Source organism: Oncorhynchus clarkii, chromosome 13 (assembly GCF_045791955.1).
Source record: "Oncorhynchus clarkii lewisi isolate Uvic-CL-2024 chromosome 13, UVic_Ocla_1.0, whole genome shotgun sequence".
NCBI classification, from domain to species: domain Eukaryota; kingdom Metazoa; phylum Chordata; class Actinopteri; order Salmoniformes; family Salmonidae; genus Oncorhynchus; species Oncorhynchus clarkii.
In genome coordinates, this window is record NC_092159.1 from 52,603,186 (window position 1) to 52,631,047 (window position 27,862).

The 27,862-nt window shown below is 42.8% G+C and overlaps 3 protein-coding genes across 12 annotated transcripts in view; 2 read left to right on the plus strand and 1 right to left on the minus strand.

Moving 5' to 3' along the window:
• LOC139365064 (dynamin-2) overlaps positions 1-6,922 on the plus strand; it is a 35,802-nt gene extending 28,880 nt beyond the window's left edge. For 5 of the 7 annotated variants that reach the window (XM_071102423.1, XM_071102424.1, XM_071102421.1 and 2 more), the window contains 6 exons: positions 499-608; positions 806-917; positions 1,587-1,751; positions 1,990-2,213; positions 2,550-2,792; positions 3,388-6,050. In XM_071102423.1, coding sequence (XP_070958524.1) covers positions 499-608; positions 806-917; positions 1,587-1,751; positions 1,990-2,213; positions 2,550-2,792; positions 3,388-3,457 — 924 coding nt within the window. In that variant the 3' untranslated portion in view covers positions 3,458-6,050. Of the gene's footprint in view, positions 1-498; positions 609-805; positions 918-1,586; positions 1,752-1,989; positions 2,218-2,549; positions 2,793-3,387; positions 6,051-6,728 lie in introns of those variants that run through there. The other 2 variants (XM_071102422.1, XM_071102425.1) reach the window with 2 other exon arrangements.
• Positions 6,582-16,198, minus strand: LOC139365067 (transmembrane emp24 domain-containing protein 1-like). Of its 3 annotated transcripts, none has more exons than XR_011626537.1 (6): positions 15,942-16,162; positions 12,549-12,646; positions 12,113-12,299; positions 11,471-11,918; positions 9,788-11,406; positions 6,582-8,160 (listed from the first exon to the last, which is right to left on the minus strand). XR_011626537.1 is itself a non-coding variant. In XM_071102430.1 (4 exons), the coding sequence occupies exons 1-4, from the start codon at positions 15,809-15,811 to the stop codon at positions 11,700-11,702; spliced, it is 696 nt and encodes a 231-aa protein (XP_070958531.1). In that variant the 5' UTR covers positions 15,812-16,198; the 3' UTR covers positions 10,394-11,699. The 3 variants fall into 3 exon arrangements, 1 of the variants encoding a protein (XP_070958531.1); XR_011626536.1 differs by having other exon boundaries at positions 6,588-8,160; positions 15,620-16,112; XM_071102430.1 differs by lacking the exon at positions 6,582-8,160 and having other exon boundaries at positions 10,394-11,918; positions 15,620-16,198.
• On the plus strand, positions 15,968-27,169 carry LOC139365066 (tumor necrosis factor ligand superfamily member 14-like). Of its 2 annotated transcripts, XM_071102429.1 has the most exons (5): positions 15,968-16,083; positions 20,701-20,966; positions 21,896-21,929; positions 24,634-24,720; positions 24,919-25,442. In XM_071102429.1, exons 2-5 carry the CDS (start codon positions 20,766-20,768, stop codon positions 25,311-25,313), a joined length of 717 nt encoding a protein of 238 aa, XP_070958530.1. In that variant the 5' UTR covers positions 15,968-16,083; positions 20,701-20,765; the 3' UTR covers positions 25,314-25,442. The 2 variants fall into 2 exon arrangements, with proteins under 2 accessions (XP_070958530.1, XP_070958529.1); XM_071102428.1 differs by lacking the exon at positions 15,968-16,083 and having other exon boundaries at positions 20,357-20,966; positions 24,919-27,169.
• Positions 27,170-27,862: the final 693 nt, after the last annotated feature.

Sequence of the window (27,862 nt, forward strand, 5' to 3'; positions counted from 1 at the left end):
TTTGCATTTGCACAAGCACATGGGTGTTTGTATGTTTTCATGTGTGTGGTTATATGTGTGTGTGTGTGTGTGTGTGTGTGTGTGAGAGAGACTAGGACATTGGCTTAGAATGATGTAACTGTTGGGACTGAGCGCTCTCTGTTAGTGCAGACAAACGCTTCCAGATGCTTCTCCTCAACAGTGCAAAGCTGGCATCCCTCCCCCCATCTCTCCTTCTCTCCCCAATGCTCCTCCTCTCTCCCTCTCTTCTCACCAGCCTGGTGGTCTGGGTCTTATACAGAGGAAATGCATTCCACTCTCTCTGCTCATTGGTGGAGAAGCCTAGTGTTCTATTCCACTGTTTTTCAAAGTTACCCATGAAGCAGTTTCTTAATGGCTGTCTTCATGGCTTCCTCTTATTTGTGTACTTTAGTGTTTTTAATGGCTTCAAGGATTTGTTACTCAAGATGTTTTTGCTATGAGTTCAGATCCCCCGTCCCCCCTCTCTCTGTGTTTTAGGAGAAAGAGAAGAAGTACATGCTTCCCCTAGATAACCTCAAGCTGAGGGACGTGGAGAAAGGCTTCATGTCCACCAAACACGTATTTGGCGTCTTCAACACTGAATCCAGGTCAGGGAAATGGATGTGTTGTGTATCCTGTTCCATACAAGTCTGTCATTTCAATTCAGTGAATCAGGAAGTGAACTGACATTTAAATGTTACAAAATTCTCATCAAGAAGCATGGAGGGAAATCTACTTAGTGAATTGACTGAAATTAAATAGAATTTACACCCACCCTGATTGTGTTTTGCCATCCATCAAGCAGAAATGTGTATAAGGACCTGCGTCAGATTGAGCTGGCCTGTGACACCCAGGAGGACGTGGACAGTTGGAAAGCCTCCTTCCTGAGGGCTGGGGTCTACCCTGAGAAGGACCAGGTACTGAACCCAAACTCACTAAAATAGTCTTTGGGTCGCTTTCCCGAACATAGATGAAGACTAGTCCTGGACAGACTTGAGGACATGCTCAACAGACTTGAGGACATGCTCAACAGACTTGAGGACATGCTCAACAGACTTGAGGACATGCTCAACAGACTTGAGGACATGCTCAACAGACTTGAGGACATGCTCAACAGACTTGAGGACATGCTCAACGGAGATTCTCCATTGAAAGGGTTTTGTCATCCAGGACTAGGCTTCATCTGTGTCTGGTAAACCAACCCTTGAAGTTTGAATGTTAGCAGAAGCAGAGGTCAAACGAACGGATGCGTTGTGGTGACAGCCTTTGTCAGTATTTGATGAACACTAGGCATGCACCTATACTTCTTAATGATGTCACTGATGATTGTCCTACTGCTTGTTTCTTCTCATGCACGCCAATTCATGATTCAAGGGAGATTATGAGGTACTAATATCAGAGCGATTGGATGTATGATTCACAATGGCATACATCTACCGCAAAGGTATCCCAATGGCATGCAGTAGTATTAGCTATCGTGTATTGACCTCAAACACTCAGAGAACAGGTACGTGTGTGGACAGGTACCTGTTTGGACCGGTCACGTGTCCTCACTCAGAAGTAACGTCTCTCTCTGTGTTCCTCAGGTGGACACTGAGGATACGGCCCCATCAGAAACCTTCTCCATGGACCCCCAGCTGGAGAGGCAGGTGGAGACCATCCGTAACCTGGTGGACTCCTACATCGGCATCGTCAACAAGTCCATCAGGGACCTCATGCCCAAGACCATCATGCACCTCATGATCAACAGCGTGAGTGAAAAAAGCCTAGAGACAGTCTATACTGAGCAGGCTCTGTCTTATAGCAGGGGATTCCATCACATGGTTGTATGCCAGCTTCGTGTACCTTTGTGTTGTGTTTCCACAAGCGCCGGGGTGTTTGTTTTATTCAGTGACTCCATCTTTCCATGCAGACTAGTATGATGTGAGTAGTGAAAGGAGTAGGACACCTCTGTTTCTCTGCAGTCCATGGTCTTCCTCTCCTCCCCAGGCTAAGGACTTCATCCACTCAGAGCTGCTGGCCTACCTGTACTCGTCAGGTGACCAAAACAGCCTGATGGAGGAGTCAGCTGACCAGGCGCAGCGCCGCGACGAGATGCTCCGCATGTACCACGCCCTCAAGGAGGCACTGCACATCATCGGTGACATCACCACCACCACCGTGACGGTCCCCGTGCCACCGCCCGTCAACGACAGCTGGATGCAGGAAGCCAGGTGAGAGTGTGTGTGTGTGTGTGTACACATTCACACATACAAAAGGGATTTGTTGACTTTGACATTAATGTGGATTGAGTGAATGTACCTTAAATTCTTTCATTCATTAAATGGAAGATGTTTTGCTTCATCCATTGTCACATGTGGGAACTAAAGGGGGTCATGTGGGAACTAAAGGGGGTCATGTGGGAACTAAAGGGGGTCATGTGTAAGAGACTGTACAGTCGACCAAAGCTTATTATCGTTGTGCAGTGTTTGTATAATGTATATTTCATTGTCTGTCTGTTCTTTTTCCATTCCCCACACCTCTTTCTCTCTGTTCTCGTCTCCTTCCAGTCCTACCCCCCAGCGCCGCCCCCCGGCCGCAGCAGCCCCTCCCCCAAGCCGTCCTCCTGCAGTGAGTGGCCCAAGGCCAGGACCACCCCTCAACCCCTCCCCAGCGTTTGGGGGGCCCCCCATCCCTTCTCGCCCGGGCCCGCCGCCCATTAACGCCTTTGGCAGCAACAACCATCAGGACCCTTTCAGTGCCCCCCCACTGATCCCCTCTCGACCCGCTCGCATCCCCCCTGGCGTGCCCAGGTAAGACCACCTCTCAGGAGGGAGCAGTTCCTACCTACCTATATCCTCACACAGGAATAATGTCTCCTCATCGACACTATATTAACCTGTGTAACCCTCTTAATTCATTGTTGAATTGCCAGGTTATCACTGTAACTGCAGCACCTGGCTCTGACTGACTGTTGACGTCAATAGATGGATTTAAGTTTCCTCCCAGTCCCACCTTTCACATTACTACTTTAACCTTTTCTTTACACACTTCTCTTCCTTTCTCTTTCCTCTATCGTGGTTATCTTCTCAGTTTCATAAACCCCATCTCTTAACTCCTCTCTCTTTTGTGCTCAACTCTCTTTCTCTGTTTCTTCTTCTGTTCTCCCTATCTCTCTCAGTGGGAGTGTTTCTCTCCATTCACGTCTCACAATCTCTCATCTGTTCTCCCTATCTCTCTCAGTGGGAGTGTTTCTCTCCATTCACGTCTCACAATCTCTCATCTGTTCTCCCTATCCTCTCAGTGGGAGTGTTTCTCTCCATTCACATCTCACAATCTCTCATCTGTTCTCCTGCTCGCTCTATCTGGGTTTGTTTCATTGCTCTCTCTCTCTCTCTCTCCCTGCAGCCGAAGACCCCCTGGCGCCCCTCACCGGCCCACCATAATCCGCCCTGCCGAGCCCTCCCTGCTAGACTAGACTACCCAGTAGAACCAGCCAGGCTCACCTGTGTGTGTGTGTGAGACTATGTGTGTACTGAGGCCAGAGGGGAGGGCTAGAGAGCAGGGGAGGAGGGGGCCCCTATACAGTATCTATGCACATTGATATATGCTATTTCAACCAGACTTATCTAATGTAGTCGACTCAAACTGTTCTCTGATATAAGCTGCTAACCCTCCCTTAGTCTCCTACACATGTGGGCTCTCTGGTCTCCACATTCTAAAGAAGCAAAGGAACCATAACCACTTGACTCCTCAGAATCAGAAGAGATGTAATTACACTGTTTTGGATATCGTACCATATGTATCAAAAGATTCATCAAGACTTAATCGCTCACCTTTGACCAGCAGGGTGCAGTCACGGCATCTGATGTGGATGGTTACATGGAAGTGACATGACCCTAAGCGACCTATTTTCTGTGGTAACAGAATCGTTAATTTCCTCTCTGAAAATGTGGACGACAGCATAGTCCACAACCTTTCTAAACGTAAAGGGCTAGCTACCCTCCCTCCCTCCATCTTTAGACGTGTCCTCACCTCGTGTTCTACTACACCCGACACCTCTGTGTAATATACACAGACATCCTTTTTTGTGGTTTTTCTAACTTGATTTCATACTGGAAAATAGTTATTGCTATTACGACTACGGTGGTGTTGATTTTATTTGAGTGACTTGTCTGTTTTAATGCCCCTGTATGTAGCTTTAAAACCAGTCTCAAATCACAGCAAAAGGAGGCATAAAAAGACAATTTAGCAGTGCAGGGCTACACATGAGGCTGAGAGCAGCCTTCTAAAATGGGCCTGTTGTTATTGGAATGTCCTGCCACCGCTGAGAAAATGTCATCTAGATTGACCACTTGAAGCACTTCTGTGTACATCCATACATCCAGTGGTAGTGTTGAGGTTGTCATTAATTTAAGACTATGCACAATAAACAGAGAGAGAGTTGTCAGCACTTTGAGATGATTTCTCCACACATCTTTAAGTATAGAGTTATCCCAGCACCTTAAGTCAACCTCACTGAGGCCTTAGCCAACCTTCATTCAAAGTCCCATTCAGGACAAGGACCGGTAAAGGGGAGAGTACAGTAGGTTCTCCTGGAGGAGGGTGAGAGGGTGGGGAGGCGGGAAAGGGAAGGGGGAGCTATGTGGTTAGAGCTGAAGAGACGGCGGTTTAGGACCGACACTTCTTCCTGTCACAATTCAATGGTCATTTGTCTTTATGGACGAGAGATCCTCCCGGTGTCTTGGAAACACCGTTGTACATAGCTGATGGACAGTCTCAGTACAGACACACAGAGATGGTGATGTCTCCAGTTTTAAAAAGAAAGGATGGAAAATGATGTTTAATGGTGTTCATTGAAAACCAAACATTTTAATGTGTAGTAATCGTTATACTAATTGAAGCACTAACACACAGCCGTTATATTGACTTCGCTTGGGATGTAGGGAAACGTTGAGATTTGTAATCTCCAGATCGCATTAATTCATTATTTATAACCCTGGGCATTTGTCATGTATGGTTTTGATAGAAATGATGTCAGCTGTATACTGCACCTTCAGCCTACTTACTACTCCTCCTCTGGAAGGGAGACTGAACGTCTTTCTGGTAGCGACTTCCACTACAGGGTTCTAGTTGGAATAACTGTTGCCACTGGGAGGGTTTAAATAGGAGTGAAGAGTGTCTCTTCACAGATGGGATTTTCTACTGATGAATATCATTTGATTCTTTTGATGGTAATTTGATCATACTGGGGGAATTTTGGGGGGGGGGGGGGGGGTTTGGAGGGTGAGTGACAAATGGACTACGTTGATGTTTTGATTTGGTGATTAAATATTGAGGGTGAGCAGGGGGCGGGAGTTCAACTTTTGTTGCTTTTTCTGGTGTACATACACATCCTGCCTGGAGAACCTGTCCAAACTATATAGAGCTCAGTCCAATACCTTGTACCCCTTACAGATTGTGGTACAGGTCGAGGGTGAATTTGGTAGGAACTGTCTAAAACCATATTTTCTGGGCAGAATGTGCTTTTCTTCCCATACATTTCCCATCAGGTCTGTCTACAGTGACTGTGCTGCTAGTGGGTGTCTGACTCTGATCTCAGCTAACTCCAACTAAAGCCTCTGGGAAATGGAGTCTATCCATGCTCCAAAAGGTTTCAATCTCTTGACCAAGTATTGAACCCCTACTAGGAAGAGATTTGGCCTTACATTTATGCTGTCACTCTCTGATGTTGAAGAGTCTTAAGGGAATCAAAAACGTCCCCTTCTTATGAAAGTGTCCCTGTCACCTGACGGTACCGGTCACTGTAGCCTGTCCCCCTACACCCCATCTCCTGATCTGTAAAGTGTAAGATGTTGGTGATGACCTTTTCTCCATAATGGATGCCCCCCCCCACACTCTCCATGCTCTGTATCTTTCATCTTGTGGGTGGGGGGAACTGACCTGCATCAATCTTTCTTTAGTTTTTACAAAGCCTTGTCAAGTGCCTCTAGTAATTTCCTGGATTTGAATAAACAAATGAACCCATTCAGAACATGAGCGCTAAATAAAGAGGTGTTGTGTACAATAAAGAGACTGGTGGTTGGTGTCTCCTTGTGTCTTGTGTGGTCCCCCCTCTCCTCTCTCATTGGTTGTCCTCATGGTTCTCTCTCCTGGTATGCCTTCCTCTCTTCTTCCCCCTCCTTCACTGTGGATGTTGCTATGGTGTTTCTGTGCCAACGGGCTGCTTGCCTTTTGACTTGAGTTAAAAGTGGAATGAAAGTTGTGAAGGACAAGAATTCCTGGAATAATAACTTATTCATTCTTCTTTTTTCTTCCTTCCTGATGTTTCTCTGAATACAAGGTGCACATATTCTACTATACAACTCAATACTCTGCTGTAGTGTTAGTAATAATAGTGGTGGTGGGTTGTAGAAGGCCTTTAGTGTACAAGTATACTGTTTTTCAATTAAATGTTCAAGATTATGGTCTAATCAATTTGATTTGTCTCTTGCTGCACATAATAGATCACATTGCCTGTAGAAAACAGGCAGCTATGGTAATAGGAATCATCAGCTAAAGAAAGCAGGAAGATGTAAAAAATGTGATGGACACAAACACAATTTCAAGAAGTAAATGTTCATAAGTCTTCCTTTACAAAAGAGGTCTGTTAGACCCCTTACAATCACCAAACTGTATTACGCATCAAAAATACTTGAATGGGAGAGAGTTATTAATGTTGGTCTGTCGTTATGATTGTCCCTGAACAGGCGGCCTGCTCCTGCTCGTCGTAACCAGTGGTGACCTTGCCCCAAAGCAGGATAGGATTGGGGGTGCACTGTCCACAAACCAGCAAGAGAACCAGACCTGCGAAGAATCATAAACCTTGAACACCTTAACCTTAAATATTCTCCAAAGAATAGGTTTCGGAGCTGATTAAACTCTAAAAGCCATAACTTAGTTTATAACATGAAATACAATAGTTTTTCAATGGCAACTGTCAAACGTACTCGTTTTACAATAACTGACGGCATTTCAGGAAAATCAGCCTCCTTTTTAAAAAAAAAAATCCTAAAGTGAAATGCGATCTCATTGCATAAGCTGTAATAAAATACGGAGAGAACTGTCACGTGGTAAAGAAGACAACTTTACCCTCACTCACTATCTCATTAAAACTGTTAAAGGCCCAGTGCAGTCAAAAGTGTAATATTTATATGCTTTATATATTGTTCCACACTATGAGGTTGAAATAATACTGTGACAACTATAATAATGCACTTTTAAGTGTAAGGGCGGTTTGAAAAAACACCTGAAATATCAGCCTGTTTTGGTGGGGTGGAGTTTTAGCCTGCCTGTTGTCATCACCAGGCTGTATATTAGTTCATCCACCAGTAAGAAAGAGACTTCCAAACCTTTCTGCCAATAACAGCTAGTTATCAGTTTCCCCTCCCCGCTCAGACCACTCCCAGTTTCCCCTCCCCGCTCAGACCACTCCCAGTTTCTCCTCCCCGCTCAGACCACTCCCAGTTTCCACTCCCCGCTCAGACCACTCCCAGTATCCCCTCCCCGCTCAGACCACTCCCAGTTTTCCCCTCCCCGCTCTGACCACTCCCAGACAGTCCTAACAACATTCTTGGTTGACAAATTGCTCTTTGCTAAGAAGCTGCTTTTGTTTTATTTACATTTTTTTCAACTGAAAACAATCACAGTAAGGTACTTAATTGTTACCCAGAAATTATTTGATTTTGAGATAAAAACAGCTGCATTGGGCCTTTAATAGCTAGCACCTACCCAGACTGTTCTATAAGTGTGGGGGATGTATTCTGAAATCTCCATCCCCTCCAGTGGTTTTAGCGAGCTGTAGCCTGGCTGAATTCTGACACCACTCTCAGTACGGGTTCAATTTCTGTTCCCTATTTCCATACTAAACAAACATTGAGAAAATGAAATTATTTTTGTACTGATAAAATTGTTTGACTGCTCATGTGCCAAATTCGTAATGAAATCCAGTGATTGTTTGTGTTAGCTATCTCCTGGGGCATAACCTCTCCTCTTGGTTTTATGTACAGTGCAGTTTTAAAATATGGGCATTTCTCAACAGATCAGTGTCTGAATGACTATTGAACACGTTTGTAGAACACTCCTATAAAAATGATTGAAGTGTAGAAGTTTGGTTTATTTAGATGATTGTAAATACAGTGCCTTGCGAAAGTATTCGACCCCCTTGAACTTTGCGACCTTTTGCCACATTTCAGGCTTCAAACATAAAGATATAAAACCGTATTTTTTTGTGAAGAATTAACAACAAGTGGGACACAATCATGAAGTGGAACGACATTTATTGGATATTTCAAACTTTTTTAACAAATCAAAAACTGAAAAATTGGGCGTGCAAAATTATTCAGCCCCTTTACTTTCAGTGCAGCAAACTCTCTCCAGAAGTTCAGTGAGGATCTCTGAATGATCCAATGTTGACCTAAATGACTAATGATGATAAATACAATCCACCTGTGTGTAATCAAGTCTCCGTATAAATGCACCTGCACTGTGATAGTCTCAGAGGTCCTTTAAAAGCGCAGAGAGCATCATGAAGAACAAGGAACACACCAGGCAGGTCCGAGATACTGTTGTGAAGAAGTTTAAAGCCGGATTTGGATACAAAAAGATTTCCCAAGCTTTAAACATCCCAAGGAGCACTGTGCAAGCAATAATATTGAAATGGAAGGAGTATCAGACCACTGCAAATCTACCAAGACCTGGCCGTCCCTCTAAACTTTCAGCTCATACAAGAAGAAGACTGATCAGAGATGCAGCCAAGAGGCCCATGATCACTCTGGATGAACTGCAGAGATCTACAGCTGAGGTGGGAGACTCTGTCCATAGGACAACAATCAGTCGTATATTGCACAAATCTGGCCTTTATGGAAGAGTGGCAAGAAGAAAGCCATTTCTTAAAGATATCCATAAAAAGTGTTGTTTAAAGTTTGCCACAAGCCACCTGGGAGACACACCAAACATGTGGAAGAAGGTGCTCTGGTCAGATGAAACCAAAATTGAACTTTTTGGCAACAATGCAAAACGTTATGTTTGGCGTAAAAGCAACACAGCTCATCACCCTGAACACACCATGCCCACTGTCAAACATGGTGGTGGCAGCATCATGCTTTGGGCCTGCTTTTCTTCAGCAGGGACAGGGAAGATGGTTAAAATTGATGGGAAGATGGATGGAGCCAAATACAGGACCATTCTGGAAGAAAACCTGATGGAGTCTGCAAAAGACCTGAGACTGGGACGGAGATTTGTCTTCCAACAAGACAATGATCCAAAACATAAAGCTAAATCTACAATGGAATGGTTAAAAAATAAACATATCCAGGTGTTAGAATGGCCAAGTCAAAGTCCAGACCTGAATCCAATCGAGAATATGTGGAAAGAACTGAAAACTGCTGTTCATAAATGCTCTCCATCCAACCTCACTGAGCTCGAGCTGTTTTGCAAGGAGGAATGGGAAAAAATGTCTGTCTCTCGATGTGCAAAACTGATAGAGACATACCCCAAGCGACTTACAGCTGTAATCGCAGCAAAAGGTGGCGCTACAAAGTATTAACTTAAGGGGGCTGAATAATTTTGCACGCCCAATTTTTCAGTTTTTGATTTGTTAAAAAAGTTTGAAATATCCAATAAATGTCGTTCCACTTCATGATTGTGTCCCACTTGTTGTTGATTCTTCACCAAAAAATACAGTTTTATATCTTTATGTTTGAAGCCTGAAATGTGGCAAAAGGTCGCAAAGTTCAAGGGGGCCGAATACTTTCGCAAGGCACTGTACATTGTGTGTAGGTGGAACTGTAGATTATTTGAGATCTCACTCATACTGCATTGTGTTCGATGCTACAGTTAATCATTTGACGTGTCAGTTGGGGAACACCACATGGAATGATGACAGCCCTTAATATTATATGTTAGTGTATTGGGAGGGCCCCAAAAACCAAACGGTAGGGTGACTATTTGAAGGGATGAGGTGAAGAATGTTAGGAACAGCTCAATTAATCAGGTAGTGCTGGGTCCTCCACTGCTGAGTGAGCACAGAAGTATACAAAGCTTTTAACAGCGAGGGTCATGTCATGTTCAGAAGAGAGCTTCAAACCATGTGTGTTCCAGTGGATGCCTTGCACAAGGGTCAGTCGGTAGAGCATTGTGCTTGCAACACCAAGGGTCGTAGGTTCGAATCCTGCTGGGGCCACTCATACCGGAAATGTATGCACGAATGACTGTAAATCACTTTGAATAAAGGCCTCTTCTATATGGCATATGCTGTATGTTATCATTATACAGTTTATTTATACTGTAGTAAGGGTAGTTGTATGAAGAAGGGCATATACCGGTAATGTGATTATAATGTTGTACAGTGTCAATAATAGATCCAACTGATGTCAACTGCAGAACTTTGCGATATGCCTTTAATCCAGTGCTGTTTTGTGGTAGCCAATAAGATTGCCTTATTTTCTTTCGCTGCACACTTTTGACACTCAAATTTGCAATATTGTACCTGTAATTGAAAGGAATGGATCATTGAGATTTTATGGTTTTATAAATACAATCTTTTTTTCAAATGAATGATTGGGTCTTGTTTTGTGGTGTTGGAGGTGTATAAAACAACTATGCTTGTGGTTGACTTTGCAACATTCTCCTGGCAGGAATCATTTTTTGAATGTCTCAACTCTTTGGCTTTGTCTCACCAGATCTCTGGCAAACACTATACATTTCAATAAAAATGTAATATCTGTAATTCAATAAAACCATCCCATGAGGACAGCCATTGATGCATGTAAGACTTATTTCTCTTGCCTCATAATTAACAGACTGATAACCACTGCAGCTTTTAATGTAAGCTTGCGGGACCAGTGGCTTTGCAAGGCTACTCTTTCTCCAGAATTTATTTATTTCAGAGTAGAATATTTTTTGTGTGTGTGTTTATTTTTCTGTAGTTGTGTTATAACCTTGTCATTAAATCAATTATATTTGTAGTGTCACTCTTAAGATCCCATGTTAAAAACATACTACCACATGATCTGCTATTGCTTTGGTTTCTTGTTTGATAGATTGACACTAAATTGTCAAAACATCATTATACAGTGTTTATGACTCACATACAAACATGCACTTTTCTGCCACTCAAAAGCTGAATCAAACTCATCACACACAAACATCACTAAATCCTTACTAACAGTCCCTCATTTACCAAACATCACTGTTGTCAATAGTCTCTCTTCTTCAATCTCTGAAACCATTACTTTACAGTAGGGTCCTGTTAGTCTGGGAAGAGCGTGGGGGTGGTGGAAGATACCACTGGGAAGGGTGTGGGGGTGGTGGAAGATCCCACTGGGAAGGGTGTGGGGGTGGTGGAAGATACCACTGGGAAGGGTGTGGGGGTGGTGAAAGATATCACTGGGCATGATGTGGGGGTGGTGGAACATATCACTGGGCATGATGTGCGGATGGTGGAACATACCACTGGGAAGGGTGTGGGGTGGTGGAAGATACCACTGGGAATGGGGTGGGGGTGGAGGATGGGAAGGGTGTGGGGGTGGTGGAACATACCACTGGGAAGGGTGTGGGGTGGTGGAAGATACCACTGGGCATGATGTGGGGGTGGTGGAACATACCACTGGGAAGGGTGTGGGGGTGGTGGAAGATACCACTGGGAAGGGTGTGGGGGTGGTGGAAGATACTACTGGACACTAGGGTTTGCAGACCCTCTTGTCGTCGAAGAGGCGTCGGAGGGTGTAGACCTGTGTGACGGCCACGGTCAGGATGACCAGGAGGCTCATGGAGGACCAGAACGAGACCCTCCACAGATTGTCCTCCAGTAGATAGCGGTCCCGGGCCTCGAAGGTCCTCAGCATGGTCTGAAGCTGCCGGCTCCGCTCCAGGTGCCTGTGCACTGAGTCCATGGTCTCCTACAGGGAGAGGCAGGGAGAGAGACAGTGGGTAAGGTGGGAGAGGATAAGAGAGAACACAGGAATGTATTGAACATTGACAGTGGGAAAGAGAGGAAAAACGTGAAACAGGAGAGACGAACAGGATGAAAAGACAAAATAAAGACACCAGTCCCAGTGGCTGAGCGTTTGGGTGTTCCTCCTGTCCTTCTCACCCTGATGTCTTCCAGTTTGTACTCCACCATACTCTCTGGCTCGGCCATGTCAGCCCACTCTTCATCGCCCCAGGTGTCCCCAGGCTGTCCCTCTACAATCACCTCGAAGAACACCATCTTCTCAGAAAGCTTACTGAAGCTGTTGTCAAAACACAGCCGGTAGTCTCCATCCTCTGTAGGCTCCACCCTGGGAGACAGACCAATGAGGAAGAACAACATGATGTCAGAGAGGGTCAGAGCAAGTCAGACAGTGTTCAGACTGTCATATAGAATAGTGTAGAACTTTACTGTCTGTAAGCCAGAGGATGGAAAGGTGTCTTTTGCATCACCTTACAAAAACTTTGAATCAAACACCATCGAGCATGGTGAGACCTTCATACCACTCCAGAGAAGTTAGAGGAGGTCAGGGTTGTGTTAGTAGGTTCTGCCCACTCACGTGTGGATGCCGTCAGATGTCCTGAACTCAGAGGCCAGCTTGTATCCGCTGGGGGAGATCAGGGTGAAGCCCACATCCAGGCCTGCACCTGCAATCACCTGGAACAGGAGGGAATGGATGAGATGATATTATAATCTAACTCAAAGTGTTTCTATGAGAATATCCAGTGTTACAGACAGATACTATAGATAGACTGAAATCCACCATGTCTACACACACACACGTCTTCACTTCCATACATACTGTAGACACATGAACACTGTGGTGGTGGTATAGTCAGTGTTGTAGTGGTGCCTGGAGAAGTGATTTTACACTAATTTTGCCCATTTCCAGAATGACGACGGAAAAATGCCCTGTGTAAAAAATTGAATGACAAACAGTGCCATACACTCTGAATGGCCTAAAATGATAAATTCCATAATGGTCTTTCACAGTCAGGCTAAACCAAGCTGTACCGTGCAAATAAGTTAACAGGCTTACTATTGAAACAGATAAATTAGGCTGTCAACTGAGTCAGAAATTCAGTCAGGTTTTTAAAAAATGTTTGGCTTTCAAAGTCACACTTAACAGAAAAACTGGTCTGGGATAACTCAATAAAAAAACGTTTTTGAGTGTAGTTACCTTTCAATTCAAGTGCACAAGCACCCAGCACTGTTGTTTGGTTAGCTGTGTTTCTGTAGCACATGATATGGAGTTTGCAAAACAAATTACCACTGAATTGATGCAGGTAATCATGATATAATTCTGCCGGGTAAGCATAGACTACTTTGTAGCTAGTTAACATTTCATTGATAAGGATTTGGGGAAAGCCTCTATGCATTGTTACATTTTTCCTGATCCTTAATTGTTTGAAACCTGGATATTTTACTTCATATGAGTCATGTCTTACTTTGCTTCAAAGTAGCCTAAAGCCAAAATCCCACCATCGAAACGTAGAGGCAATTCCTTTAGAAAGACTTCCTCATATGCGTTCTCCTGTTCTATTGGTTTTCTATACATCTTCTATCATTGTCTAGCAGCCAAAGGCATTATCCTAGTCATATTAGCAACCCATGATAGCTGTTACATCTTTAGATCTCCCTTCTTTCTACATTTCTAACAGATGTTTCCATCTCTGTCCATGAAATCGCTTTTTAGAACAGTGTTGTCATTCAAATGCCATTTTGGAACATTTGTGCATAGGTCTACCTCATAATAGTTTATCAACATTTTAAGCTATAAATTGTGATCTGTTCCATCAGCCTTATTAACTGATATGGCGTATACCTCCACTACACTACTTTGATATGCATTGTGGGGATTAAGAAGTGAGTATACGCAATGCCAAATGAAAAATAAGTGGGTATACAGTGTATACCTGCATATACCTTCCACTACAACAATGGATATAGTATTTGTTCCAAGTATTTGCACAGCTCATGGTTCATCCGGTCATTAGCAGTCTCAGATTGCCATATTCAAACTCTACAACACAGTAGATATGAGTTCAAATAGATCCACCAGGTCAGGATCAACCGACAGTAACTTCAGCTAAAGCTACAATCCAACAGCAAGGAGAGGCTAGCCAGTATACCCACTCCCCAGCACCTGTCTGTTCATGTCAAAGTAACACCCACTCCCCAGCACCTGTCTGTTCATGTCAAACTAACACCCACTCCCCAGCACCTGTCTGTTCATGTCAAAGGAACACCCACTCCCCAGCACCTGTCTGTTCATGTCAAAGGAACACCCACTCCCCAGCACCTGTCTGTTCATGTCAAAGGAACACCCACTCCCCAGCACCTGTCTGTTTATGTCAAAGGAACACCACTCTCAGGCAGCAGAAACATAAGGAGGGAAACACAGCATGCTAGGCCATATAAACTAGGCCTTAGGCATGAGTCACTACCATTGCCAGTGTGGTGTCATTGACTTGGTTGAGAGAGGGTAACAGACGGACAGACAGACAGGCAGAGACAACCAGGCAGACAGACACACACCACAGACTGCTGTATAAAACGTCCCAATCCCCACAGTCCTTCAGCTTGCTCTCTCAAGCTGTCATCTCTCTCAGCCCTGTGCGTCTCAGCTGTTGCTGTGTGGATACCACAGTAAGCCTGCCAGGCTCCACACACACACACACACACACACACACACACACACACACACACACACACACACACACACACACACACACACACACACACACACACACACACACACACACACACACACACACACACACACAGTCCACAGAAATGTGTCACGGCTTGGCGGGTTGGGTGGTGAGGAACATGACATCCTATCACAGTCATGTGTCTGCCAGAGGGCCTTGGTACAGTGTGAGGATTGGGAACAGGGTTTCCAGTATGTAGAGTAGGCATTGATACCGTAGCATGATGAGCATCACTTCAACTTTAATCTATGAAGAACCTGTAGTGGTTTACACTTGTATACGAGTCAACTGACTAACTCTGCAACCGTGTCTTCTAAATGACTAAAATGCTATATATAAATTGTAACAAGGTCGGGCCAGGGATGGCGCAGCTTCATATTTAATATGCATTTTGCAGCAAAGCGCATGACTACTAACACAGCAAGTAGGCCTACACTTGGTGGTAAGCGCTCTCCTTCTCTTTACATGTCTAGAGGAGAAGAAGAAGCCACAGGCCTACTACAGCTGCTATTGCTCAGAGTTTAGTTAGAGTATCTGGCCTTATGCTGACACAGTGGATCCCTTTGTAAACACTTCCCCTGCCTTGACCCTTCATGCCGATGCCAGCAGCTTGTCAAGCTGGCTTTGTCTTATAGACTCCACCTGTATGGAAGGAAGATGCCTTATCTTATTATTTGCATCTGAGCAAAGTCCTTTGGCTGTAACAATAAAGCATCCAGTAACTGACTGACTAATGCAACTTATAACATTGTTATAATAGAGGCACGAAATTGCACCACACACACACATACAGACAGAGAGAGAGAGAGAGAGGGAGAGAGAGAGAGAGAGAGAGAGAGAGAGAGAGAGAGATGACACAGAGAATGTCAGCTGTGTTTTCAATACCACAGAAAACGAAATTGTCCAAGCCTGCTACCTGGTATTCTACTTCCAGGCTTCCGTTCTTCGTAGCTGTTTGGTAGAAACATTCTGTTCTACCTGCAGGGAGTTGAAACGTGAATTCAGTATCTTGGCTTTGTCCCAAGCCTAAAGTGAAGTCCACAGATACAACGAAACAAGACAGCAAATAGAGTCTTACAGCAACGCTCAGATCAAACATGGAACCCATTTGTAGCCTACAAGCGACTTTGGACTTCAGTAAAAGTTACAATCACTGTTGACTCATCGGCAGCCATGAATGCTTGTTATTGTAGTCTAGTAGCCTACTTCGCTTCACTCATACCGCATTGTATACGTACATATTCCATAGACTGTCAGCGACCACGAGCTGTAGGCTATTTATTGCTTGTGATCAAAATTAGTCATAGCAGAAATCAAGTCGCCTACTTCACCGAACAACTAGCTTCAGATCAGTTCTGACCACTGTGCGCGCAACAGAAAGTAAGTCGATTTTATGGCATCTCATCCAACAAGATAACCTATTATATCGATGTTAGACTAGACCACTGGAAGAACAAAAGCTCACCCTGTAGCCCTATCTTTTACAATAACTTCTACAAAGTAGCGCGTGTGATTGACTGGAAGGGTGTGCAATACCAATGTATAGCAGTGGTGTGAAGTACTTAAGTAAAAATACTTTAAAGGACTAATTAAGTCGTTTTTTTGTATCTGTACTTTACTTTACTATTTATATTTTTGACAACTTTTACATTTACTTCACTACATTCCGAAAGAAAATACTGTACGTTTTACTCCATACATTTTCCCTGACACCCAAAAGTGGTCTAATTTACACTCTTATCAAGAACATGCCTGCATATCCCAACTGCCTCTGACCTGGAGGACTCACTAAACACATGCTTCGTTTGTAAATTATGTATGAGTGTTGGAACATGCCCCTGGCTATCCGTAAATTAAAATACATTTTAAAAATGATGCCGTCTGGTTTGCTTAATATAAGGAATTTGAAATCATTTATACTTTTACTTTTGATAATTAAGTATATTTTAGCAATGACCTTATGGAAATGACCTTTTGATTCTTAAGTATATTTAAAACCAAATACTTTAAAACTTTTACTCAAGTAGTATTTTACTGGGTGACTCACTTTAACTTGAGTAACTTTCTACTAAGGTATCTTTTTTTACCTTTACTAAAGTATGACAACTGGGTACTTTTTTCACCACTGCTTAATATAAGGATTTTTAAATGATTTATACTTTTACTTTTGATACTGAAGTACATTTTACTGGGAAACTTTCACTTTTACTTGAGTCATTATCTATTAAGTTATTTTTTACTTTTACTCAAGTATGACAATTTGGTATTTTTTCCACCACTGGGGTTATGTCAGTAACCTCCGGTAGCCGCTAGATTATGCTTGTAGTAAACAGAGATGAATGGTTTATCTTTTGAATGGTTTAAGCTACAAAATATTATGACCCCATCACTGAAAGACATGACTCTCAGGAACACGTATGTGTCCCTCTACAATGCCCAGAAGCCACTCAGAACAGAGTGGACAAGACCAGACACTACATCAGACTGCACAGAAGATCATACAAATGAAGTTAGACTTGTATACGTATCATTGCCTGATGATCATCTGAACTTCCCAATACCTTTGATGCATTTCAGTTACTTCAAACCATACTTTCTTCAGGTTGAAATACTTTCAAAAGTACTGTCAGACTGATTTGTAATAGGCTGTCATAGCCCCATTTAAAACCTCTCTGGGGTAGGGGGCAGTATTTTGACATCCGGATGAAAAGCGTGCCCAAAGTAAGGATATGCATATAATTGGTAGATTTGGAAAGAAAACACTCTAAAGATTCTAAAACGGTTAAAATAATGTCTGTGAGTATAACAGAACTGATTTGGCAGGCGAAACCCCGAGGACAAACCATCCAGGGGGGAAAAAAATTGCGGTCAAGGATTTTCCAATGTGTTTCTATGGGATACCCTTATTATTAGGAACCTGGTTGTAGTTCCTATGGCTTCCACTAGATGTCAACAGTCTTTAGAAATGTTCAATGTTTTTCTTTTGAGAAATTAAGAAGTAGTCCTATTCATTGTAAGTGTCACTCCAGGTGGACTCTATTGTTTTGGTGCGCGTGAACAGGAGTACGCCCCAACTTTTTTTTTATTCGGTATTAGAAACAGTTTATTCCGTCTTAAATTTTATAGATTATTTACGTTTTATGGTACCTGAGGTTGGATTAGGAACTTTGTTTGAAATGTTTGGACCAAGTTTACAGGTAACTTATTAGATACTTTGTAGGCATGATGGGCGAGTTGAAACCGGTGTATTTCTGAATCAAACGTGCCAAATAAATTGACATTTTTGGGACATAAAGAAGGACATTATCGAACAAAAGGACAATTTTTGATGTTTCTGGGACATTTTGGAGTGCCAACAGAAGAAGATCTTCAAAGTTAAGGCATTAATTATATCGCTATTTCTGACTTTTATGGCGCACCTGCCTAGTTGAAATATCTTTTTCATGGTTTTGTATGTGGGGCACTGTCCTCAGATAATCGCATGGTTTGCTTTCGCCATAAAGCCTTTTTGAAATCTGATACAGCAGCTGGATTAACAAGAAGTGACGCTTTATTTTGATGTATAACACATATGTAAAAATATATATATATATTTGAATTGAGTATTTTTGAATTTCGCGCTCTGCAATTTCACCGGATTTTGGCCAGGTGGGATGCTACCGTCCCACGTACCCTAGAGAGATCTTTTTTTTAAGTAAACATTGGCTTTTAATTATATCATCCTTTTTTTACATGGTGGGGTCACAAGTTTTTTTTTTATCAAAAAAGTTGGGGAACCCCTGCCCTAACCTAACCTTAATCCTAATTTTAACCCTAACCTTAACCCCAAAACCTAACCTTAATCCTAACCCTAACCCTAAACCTAGCTCCTAACCCTAACTGTATCTCCTCACCTAATTCTAACATCAACCCCAACTAAACCCCTTAGAAATAGCATTTGACCTTGTGGGGACTAACAAAATGACCCCAGTTGGGCAAATGTTTGTTTGTTTACTATTCTATTCTGGTCCCCACAAGTATAGTTAAACGCGTACACACACACACACACACACACACACACACACACACACACACACACACACACACACACACTCACATACACACACACACAGAGATGCACACATCCAGTAAGCACTGACTGACGTAGGATGTCCATGGATGTTGAAAACTTGGTGAAATTTGGTCAGTCCATCTTGGTATTGATTTCAACATCAACAGAAGTTAATTTCCAGACAGACCTTGATTTGGCCCTGGTTCAGATTTGGTCCGCTCTGGACCACCCTTGATTTGGCCCAAACATGGACATCTATGATTTCTTAAGATTTGGTCAGCTCTGGACGGGCCTATGTTTGGTTTAGATTTCGTCCTGTCTGGACTAACCACATTTTTATCAATGTCCGTAAAATACGTATTTTCAATGTCTGTAAAATACGTTTTCAACTTTCACTTAGAGCTGAAAATGAACGTGACTTCAACCTCCGTAATTATGTCTTTTCAACTTCTTTCCAACATCATTTTGCTCACTGGGCACTCATTTCATACAGTTCTTTTTAGCCAGAATTGTCCACTCAGTAACAATTTCCACAGTTTTCCAAGGAGTCCTGGATTCCATAGAATCAATAAAAACATACACATCACATAAAAGTTGTCTAGATAAAAACACACATACACATAAGCATACACATAAGCAAACACACATACACATAAGCATACACAGCATACCCAGTAGTAAACATACACAAATATGTACACACATACAGCATATGCCTTGTACATACCATTTTTAAGGACAACTTGTTGTATGCTTTAGTTATATGACATACAGAATGTTTTTTTAGAAGTGTGCATTATGGTCAGAGAGGTGGTGGGTGGTGCTATGACCAAGGGAAAGCTTTACATTGTTATTGCAATATGCTCTTGTTAGTTTTGGATGAGGTTTACTCTTTGCCACTGATCTAAGATCAGATTTCTACTGCCCTAGCCTGATCGCTAAGGGGGTTTGGAAAGGGTGTTGATCCTACATCTGAATATGATTTTGAATATAGGTTTAGTTTTAGATTATTTTCACTAGTGGGTAATTGAAAAGTTAAAGAATTGAAAATGACTTTTAGAACACACCTTAGAGAGCATGCTGAAGCCATATATGGACACCCCTGCTGTGTACCTTTTATCCACTTCCTGACATAGTAAACCTCAATCCATCTCCAAGTGCCAAGCAGAGACGCATTTTTCCAGTCTTTGGTATGGCTTGACCGGGGATCGAACTCCCAGCCTTCCAATGTCAGGGAGGGCAAAGCATGATCTTGGCAAAGCATGATCTTGACAAAGCATGTGGTAAAAAAAAAAGTACCATGAATAGTCTTAACAACACAAGAATAACAATACAATGAACCATATGTTGTTGTTTTTTACAAGAAGCTGCACTGTAAAGGATCATGAATATATTGGTCTTGTCATGATTTTATTGTTTTTGCTGGTAGAGTAGATAGCAGACCACTCTCTCTCTACCAGATCAGATACTCATCATGAGAGTGGCTGAGAGTGAGTGAGAGGAAGTGTGAACAGAGCAACAAATGATTGCGAAACTCAATGTATGCTGTATTAGGCTAGAGTGGGAGGGTGTATGTAGTGTAGTGGGGAGGTGATCATACTCAGTGCATGGCCACTCTCATTTGCATTTGCCTCACTCTATCTGACTGATTGAAACTTTACACCAGAGGTAACCGTTCTCTCTCTGTCAAGATTTATTTTGGTTAAGACAAGTTTTGCTTTCTGTGACTGCTCTTTGGGGAGATGGTCGTTTCTGTGAAGGATTTCCACATTTCTCATATCTGGAGGTTTTCTTCCACTACTGTGTGTCTTGTCTTTTCTGCTGACAAGACGACCTGAGGAGTCATACTGTACAACCCACACTAGTGTTTGGTCTTGCTCTGGGAAAGTAATCTCTCTGTGTCTCTCGTTGTGTTCCGGGACCCCTGGTGCGTGGACCTCGCTCAGGTACTACTTGACTACCTCTTGGAGGATCCTTTTTCAGTTCCTTATATTCTCTGATCGGAGAGATCATGGCTGAGGGTGGTGTCCCGTACCCCTCTGTGTTCATGGTGGATAGCCATGCAGCATTCCCATCGCTACCCCCCAAACCGAGACCTTCTGGTCGGGGTGGTGTGGCCCAAAGCCTGCTGTTCTTGCTGGTTGGTCTGGCTTTGTGTGGCTTGACCATAGAGGCCTGCTTCATCTACCACCTCTACTCCAAACAGGGATCTGTGAGTATTGTCACCATGAGGTGGCTTCTACCCGTCTCTATCTCTGTTCTGTCTCCCTCAACACCTGAGAGTCTCTCTTCACACATCTCCCTCTCACAAATCTAGTAACAACTATGTATTATTTCTACTGTGTCTACTGTGTGTCTACTTTCATCTCTCACTGTTTTATTTTCCCCAATCTCTTGCTCTCAACCCCACAACATGTACACTATTCTCGGAAACATCTTTCTTTCAGTCCAAAATGAAAGTGAATACATTTTCAGTGTCATTAGTTGATGTGTTCTTTCTCTCTCAAAAATAATCTACAACCCATTTGCATCATCATATGGGAAATAATGACTTGATTTGATTTACCTCGTAGTCGCAGTCGACGAGACTGAAATGATGCAGAATGCACAGTTACATTTATACTTTAAAAACCCAAGATACCTTATTCATTTAATCATTAAATGAATAAAATGAATGAATGAATGAATAAATCATTATTTAAAAAGTCACATTTTGTTATCCAATCTCAATGTATTTTGTACAATGTAGTAATTTACTGTTGGCTTTTTGCATTTGTTCCTTTACATTATCCTGGTTCAGAATAGAGTAATTTCCCCTGACCCAATCTGGTGGCAAGGGTGCAATGGTTTATTGGAAGAGGATAGAGCTAACCTAGTCTCGCTGCATGCACATGTACTGACGGGAAGACGGGGTGGGGTGGTCTGGGGTGGGATGGGTGATCTACTTTGCCTAATTACCAGAAACCATAAGCAGTTCTGTTTATCTTTCCTGCGTATCATCTAATAAAATGTAAAGGTCACATTGCTGAAGGCCCAAATAACCACTTAAATAGGAACAAATTAACATTCTCTCACATGCCTGTACTGTATTACCACAAACCTCTCTGTTCACTATGATGAAATCTCTATTCTCAACTGCAGGTGGAGTCAGGGTCAGCTGGTATGAGTATCCAAGGTATGTCTGAGACTATATCTTCTTCTCTTGTTCAAACACTGTGACAAAATGACAAGGGACTCATTGTCACGCCCTGACCTTAGAGCTTTTTATATCTCTATTTTGGGTTTGGTCAGGGTGTGATTTGGGTGGGCATTCTATGTTCTATTTTCTATGTTTTTGTATTTCTTTGTTTTGGCCGGGTATGGTTCTCAATCAGGGACAGCTGTCTATCGTTGTCTCTGATTGGGAACCATACTTAGGTAGCCCTTTTCCCTCCTTTCTGTGTGGGAAGCTGTCTTTGTTTATGGCACTATAGCCCTTAAGCGTCACGGTCATATTGCATGGTTTATTGTTTTGTTGGCGTCATTTAAAAAAAAATATATATATATTTTTTCACCTTTATTTAACCAGGTAGGCTAGTTGAGAACAAGTTCTCATTTACAACTGCGACCTGGCCAAGATAAAGCATAGCAGTGTGAACAGACAACAACACAAAGTTACATATGGAGTAAACAATAAACAAGTCAATAACACAGTAGAAAAAAGAAAAAAGAGTCTATATACATTGTGTGCAAAAGGCATGAGGAGGTAGGCGAATAATTTCAATTTGGCAGATTAACACTGGAGTGATAAATTATCAAATGGTCATGTGCAGGTAGAGATACTGGTGTGCAAAAGAGCAGAAAAGTAAATAAATAAAAACAGTATGGGGATGAGGTAGGTAAATTGGGTGGGCTATTTACCGATGGACTATGTACAGCTCCAGCGATCGGTTAGCTGCTCAGATAGCAGATGTTTAAAGTTGGCGAGGGAGGTAAAAGTCTCCAGCTTCAGCGATTTTTGCAATTCGTTCCAGTCACAGGCAGCAGAGAACTGGAAGGAAAGGCGGCCAAATGAGGTGTTGGCTTTAGGGATGGTCAGTGAGATACACCTGCTGGAGCGCGTGCTACGGGTGGATGTTGCCATCGTGACCAGTGAGCTGAGATAAGGCGGAGCTTTACCTAGCATGGACTTGTAGATGACCTGGAGCCAGTGGGTCTGGCGACGAATATGTAGCGAGGACCAGCCGACTAGAGCATACAGGTCGCAGTGGTGGGTGGTATAAGGTGCTTTAGTAACAAAACGGATGGCACTGTGATAAACTGCATCCAGTTTGCTGAGTAGAGTATTGGAAGCTATTTTGTAGATGACATCGCCAAAGTCGAGGATCGGTAGGATAGTCAGTTTTACTAGGGTAAGTTTGGCGGCGTGAGTGAAGGAGGCTTTGTTGCGGAATAGAAAGCCGACTCTAGATTTGATTTTAGATTGGAGATGTTTGATATGAGTCTGGAAGGAGAGTTTACAGTCTAGCCAGACACCTAGGTACTTATAGATGTCCACATATTCTAGGTCGGAACCATCCAGGGTGGTGATGCTAGTCGGGCGTGCGGGTGCAGGCAGCGAACGGTTGAAAAGCATGCATTTGGTTTTACTAGCGTAGCGTTTAAGAGCAGTTGGAGGCCATGGAAGGAGTGTTGTATGCCATTGAAGCTCGTTTGGAGGTTAGATAGCACAGTGTCCGAGGAAGGGCCAGAAGTATACAGAATGGTGTCGTCTGCGTAGAGGTGGATCAGGGAATCGCCCGCAGCAAGAGCAACATAATTGATATATACAGAGAAAAGACTCGGCCCGAGAATTGAACCCTGTGGCACCCCCATAGAGACTGCCAGAGGACCGGACAACATGCCCTCCAATTTGACACACTGAACTCTGTCTGCAAAGTAGTTGGTGAACCAGGCAAGGCAGCCATTAGAAAAACTGAGGCTACTGAGTCTGCCGATAAGAATATGGTGATTGACAGAGTCAAAAGCCTTGGCCAGGTCGATGTCTTTTATCGATGGCGGTTATGATATCGTTTAGTACCTTGAGCGTGGCTGAGGTGCACCCGTGACCGGCTCGGAAACCAGATTGCACAGCGGAGAAGGTACAGTGGGATTCGAGATGGTCAGTGATGTGTTTGTTGATTAGGCTTTCGAAGACCTTAGATAGGCAGGGCAGGATGGCTATAGGTCTGTAGCAGTTTGGGTCCAGGGTGTCTCCCCCTTTGAAGAGGGGGATGACTGCGGCAGCTTTCCAATCCTTGGGGATCTCAGACGATATGAAAGAGAGGTTGAACAGGCTGGTAATAGGGGTTGCGACAATGGCGGCGGATAGTTTCAGAAATAGAGGGTCCAGATTGTCAAGCCCAGCTGATTTGTACGGGTCCAGGTTTTGCAGCTCTTTCAGAACATCTGCTATCTGGATTTGGGTAAAGGAGAAGCTGGGGAGGCTTGGGCGAGTAGCTGCGGGGGGGGAGCGGGGGTAGTTGTTGGCCGAGGTAGGAGTAGCCAGGAGGAAGGCATGACCAGCCGTTGAGAAATGCTTGTTGAAGTTATCGATTATCATGGATTTATCAGTGGTGACCGTGTTACCTAGCCTCAGTGCAGTGGGCAGCTGGGAGGAGGAGCTCTTGTTCTCCATGGACTTTACAGTGTCCCAGATAAATAAAGGAAAAATGGACACTCACCACGTTGCGCTTTGGTCCAGTTCTTTTGACGGCCGTGACACTCATCTCTGGTAGAAGAAGACACTGTATATATTGTATGCCGACTGAGTATTTTGTACACATTTGATAAATGCATTTCTGAATCATTCAATTTCTAAAATGCACATCACATCAACATTAACTTTGTTCCCAAAACAGACCAAGAGGACATTCCGAAGGAGGTTCCCCCAACTTCAAGACCAAACCCTATTGTGTTGCCTTCAAAACCTGTTGCACATCTGACAGGTAAGACCATTACCACCAGGCCATTTCAACTACACACAACCCTTTATATTAATATTTGGTCATGACAGAAGAGGGTGAAATAGAAGTACGTAGTAGTACATCAGATAGTATGGTGTTTGAAATAGTACATGAAGATGAATTCAAAGGAGCTCTTACAACAGAACTTTTCCCACATATTGTCCTGTATTTGTTCTCCAGCTGGACCTCAAGCACCCCATGGAGATGGAGTCATGGTATGGAACATGCAGGCAGAACCAATCCTCCATGAAATGGAGTACAAAGATGGGAAGCTTGTCATCCAGAAGGAAGGCTACTACTACGTCTACTCTAAGATCTTCTTCAGTGAGGTCGATGTTGCGTTCACACACTCGGTCTGCAGAACTACTCCACGGTACCTTGGGAAGGACATTGAACTCCTTGAGTCCAGGAGATATTACCCCAAGTTTGGGAAAATTATGTCCACATCAAATAGCTACCTGGGAGGGGTGTTCCACCTCTTTGAAGATGACTCCATCTTTGTCAAAGTGAAAAATGTCACTCAAGTTCGGATACAACATTCCACAGAGAACGTGTTTGGTATCTATATGATATAATACGGGTTGATGATGAACATACTTTTTTTAGATAGCTGGCTGATTATCATTGGTTTAAGGCATAATAATACTGTAGGCCAATTTACATGTAATATTGCTACGCAGGGCCTTCCCCCTCATTTTCTTTAAACAAATCCTTGCATCAAGATGCAATTCGATGCGTGGAAAATGTACTGTTGAAGAAAAAGCCCCTTTATAATAAAGCCATAATAATGTTTGCCATACACTAGGCTACAGTTGAGCAGGCGTTTTTAGGATTTCCACACATGGATTTTTTTTAGCAGGGTCGTAAAAGAATCCGCCTTTGAAAAAAGGCATTTCATGCAGTTCTACGTCATTTACATGAAAGACATTGGATGTGTCTTTTTATTACCGCACAACTGACTGAAATGGCTGGCTACTCTGACACTGACAAACTGAGATCAATCTGGTCTTGAATTCAAACAAACAATAGCCCAGGCCAATGAAGCGACACACAGATTGTACAATATTAGGAGGCAATATATATATATATACTGTATATCATAGTTTACAGTAGGTTACTAAATAAAATGTAGAGTGGAGGGCCTCCCGGGTGGCGCAGTGGTCTAAGGCACTGTTTCGCAGTGCTAGCTGTGCTAGCTCTGTCGCAGCCGGCCGCAACCGGGAGGCACATGGGGCAGCGCACAATTGGCCCAGCGTCGTCTGGGTTAGGGAGGGTTTGGCCGGTAGGGATATCCTTGTCTCATCGCGCACTAGCGACACCTGTGACAGGTCGGGTGCAGTGCACACTGACCAGGTCGCTAGGTGTACAGTGTTTCCTCCGATACATTGGTGCGGCTGGCTTCTGGGTTGGATGCGCGCTGTGTCAAGAAGCAATGCGGCTTGGTTGGGTTGTGTTTTGGAGGATGCATGGCTCTCGACCTTCGCCTCTCCCGAGTCCGTACGGGAGTTGCAGCGATGAGACAAGACAGTAACTAGTACCAATTGGATACCACAAAATTGGGGTAAAAAAAATACATGTTGAGTGGCACACTGATTCACCTAATGATGAAGATGAAGTCATAGGCTTCTCACGGTGAGGGCTGATGCACTAGTTGTGGCAATAGCCTATCTCAAGATGAGCTACTTTGAAAAACAGTGCTGCTGTTAGCTAAAAATTGGGAGTTGTTATTAAGAAAAACAATTTATTGGTTCTAAAGACAGATTTGGTCAGGAGGTAACACATTATGTTGATAGTCTGCCCTCAAGAACAAGAATAAAAGAACTGCATGAACATTACCTCTGTATGCTAGTGTTCAATGCATATTTGTATTCTTTATTCTCTTATATATTATTCTCTTTATTCTGTTATATTGACCTGATTAAAAATAATATATCCATAATAGTATAAGGAAATACATAATATAGATATAGGGAAAAATATTTAGATATTTAGATAATTCGAAATATTGACAAGTAGATATATTCTACGTTTTTGAAACAATTTAAGAATACCTGATATTCAGGTAAATTGCATGTAAACCACTGCATAATGATAAGGTCAAATGTTGGACTATCTTTTTCCCTCTTTGTATACCCTCCATAAAATGACCAAGTAATTAACTCATTTCAGTACCCTCAACATGTTGTATTTCACCTTTTGGTGTTTTATATTTATTTAACATTTTATACAAATGTAAAGTGGTCATTGTCCTCCATATTCTGATAAATACGACTTATCAACTTCCATATATAGTGAGAAATAAAATAAAATATGTTTTTTTCTTCTTGGACGCTAACGCTATGCAAGCAGTAGGCTATAGCTGTAACATATACTGGGTATTTTGTATATTCTATCCTGCAAATATTAAAATAAATAAATGTTGAATTTTTTATCTTTCTTAGGATTCTGTGTGAGCATTATTTTTTACTTTAATTGATCCACAAAAAATATATGCATGCAGGCATGTAACCACAAACAGACATACAGAGTCATCGTGTAACTAAAGGGCTTCTGTGCTGGAATTGAGTCTAGAGCGTGGCTTCAGTAGCAGCGGATGCTGCACCCACTCAGTTGCATTTTAGACAGTCAGCCTGCGACCACACGAGGTGAAAACCACTTCTCTTTTCACCGTCCCCCATCCCTACCAACCCCCTGCAATACAGTGAAGCATATAATCCCCCCTTATACAGTGTCTTTGCTCCATTTTACTGACATATAGGAAAAATACCTCAGAGGTCTCAAATCAACGGTAATAGATAAGAGTAAGATATGCAACCTGAGTATATGACAGTATGTGACCTGTGTTCGCATAGAGATTGTTATCTTGATTCCCTGACCTGATTAACTTGTTTACTGGTGACAGAGGTGATAAGACTGCACTGTGCAGGTTTTAGAGCAATGCTAACCACATTTGCTCACAACTTTGATATTACTTCCCTACCAAAAGTATCTGACCTCATTGATTGAAAACATGTAACAAAATGCATTTCCAATGTCTTTCCTAACCGGCTCTGCATTTTGTATTGGATGTGTGTATTCTGTTTCCGTTCTGCAGGGCTCATTTGTAAAAGAGACCTGGATCTCA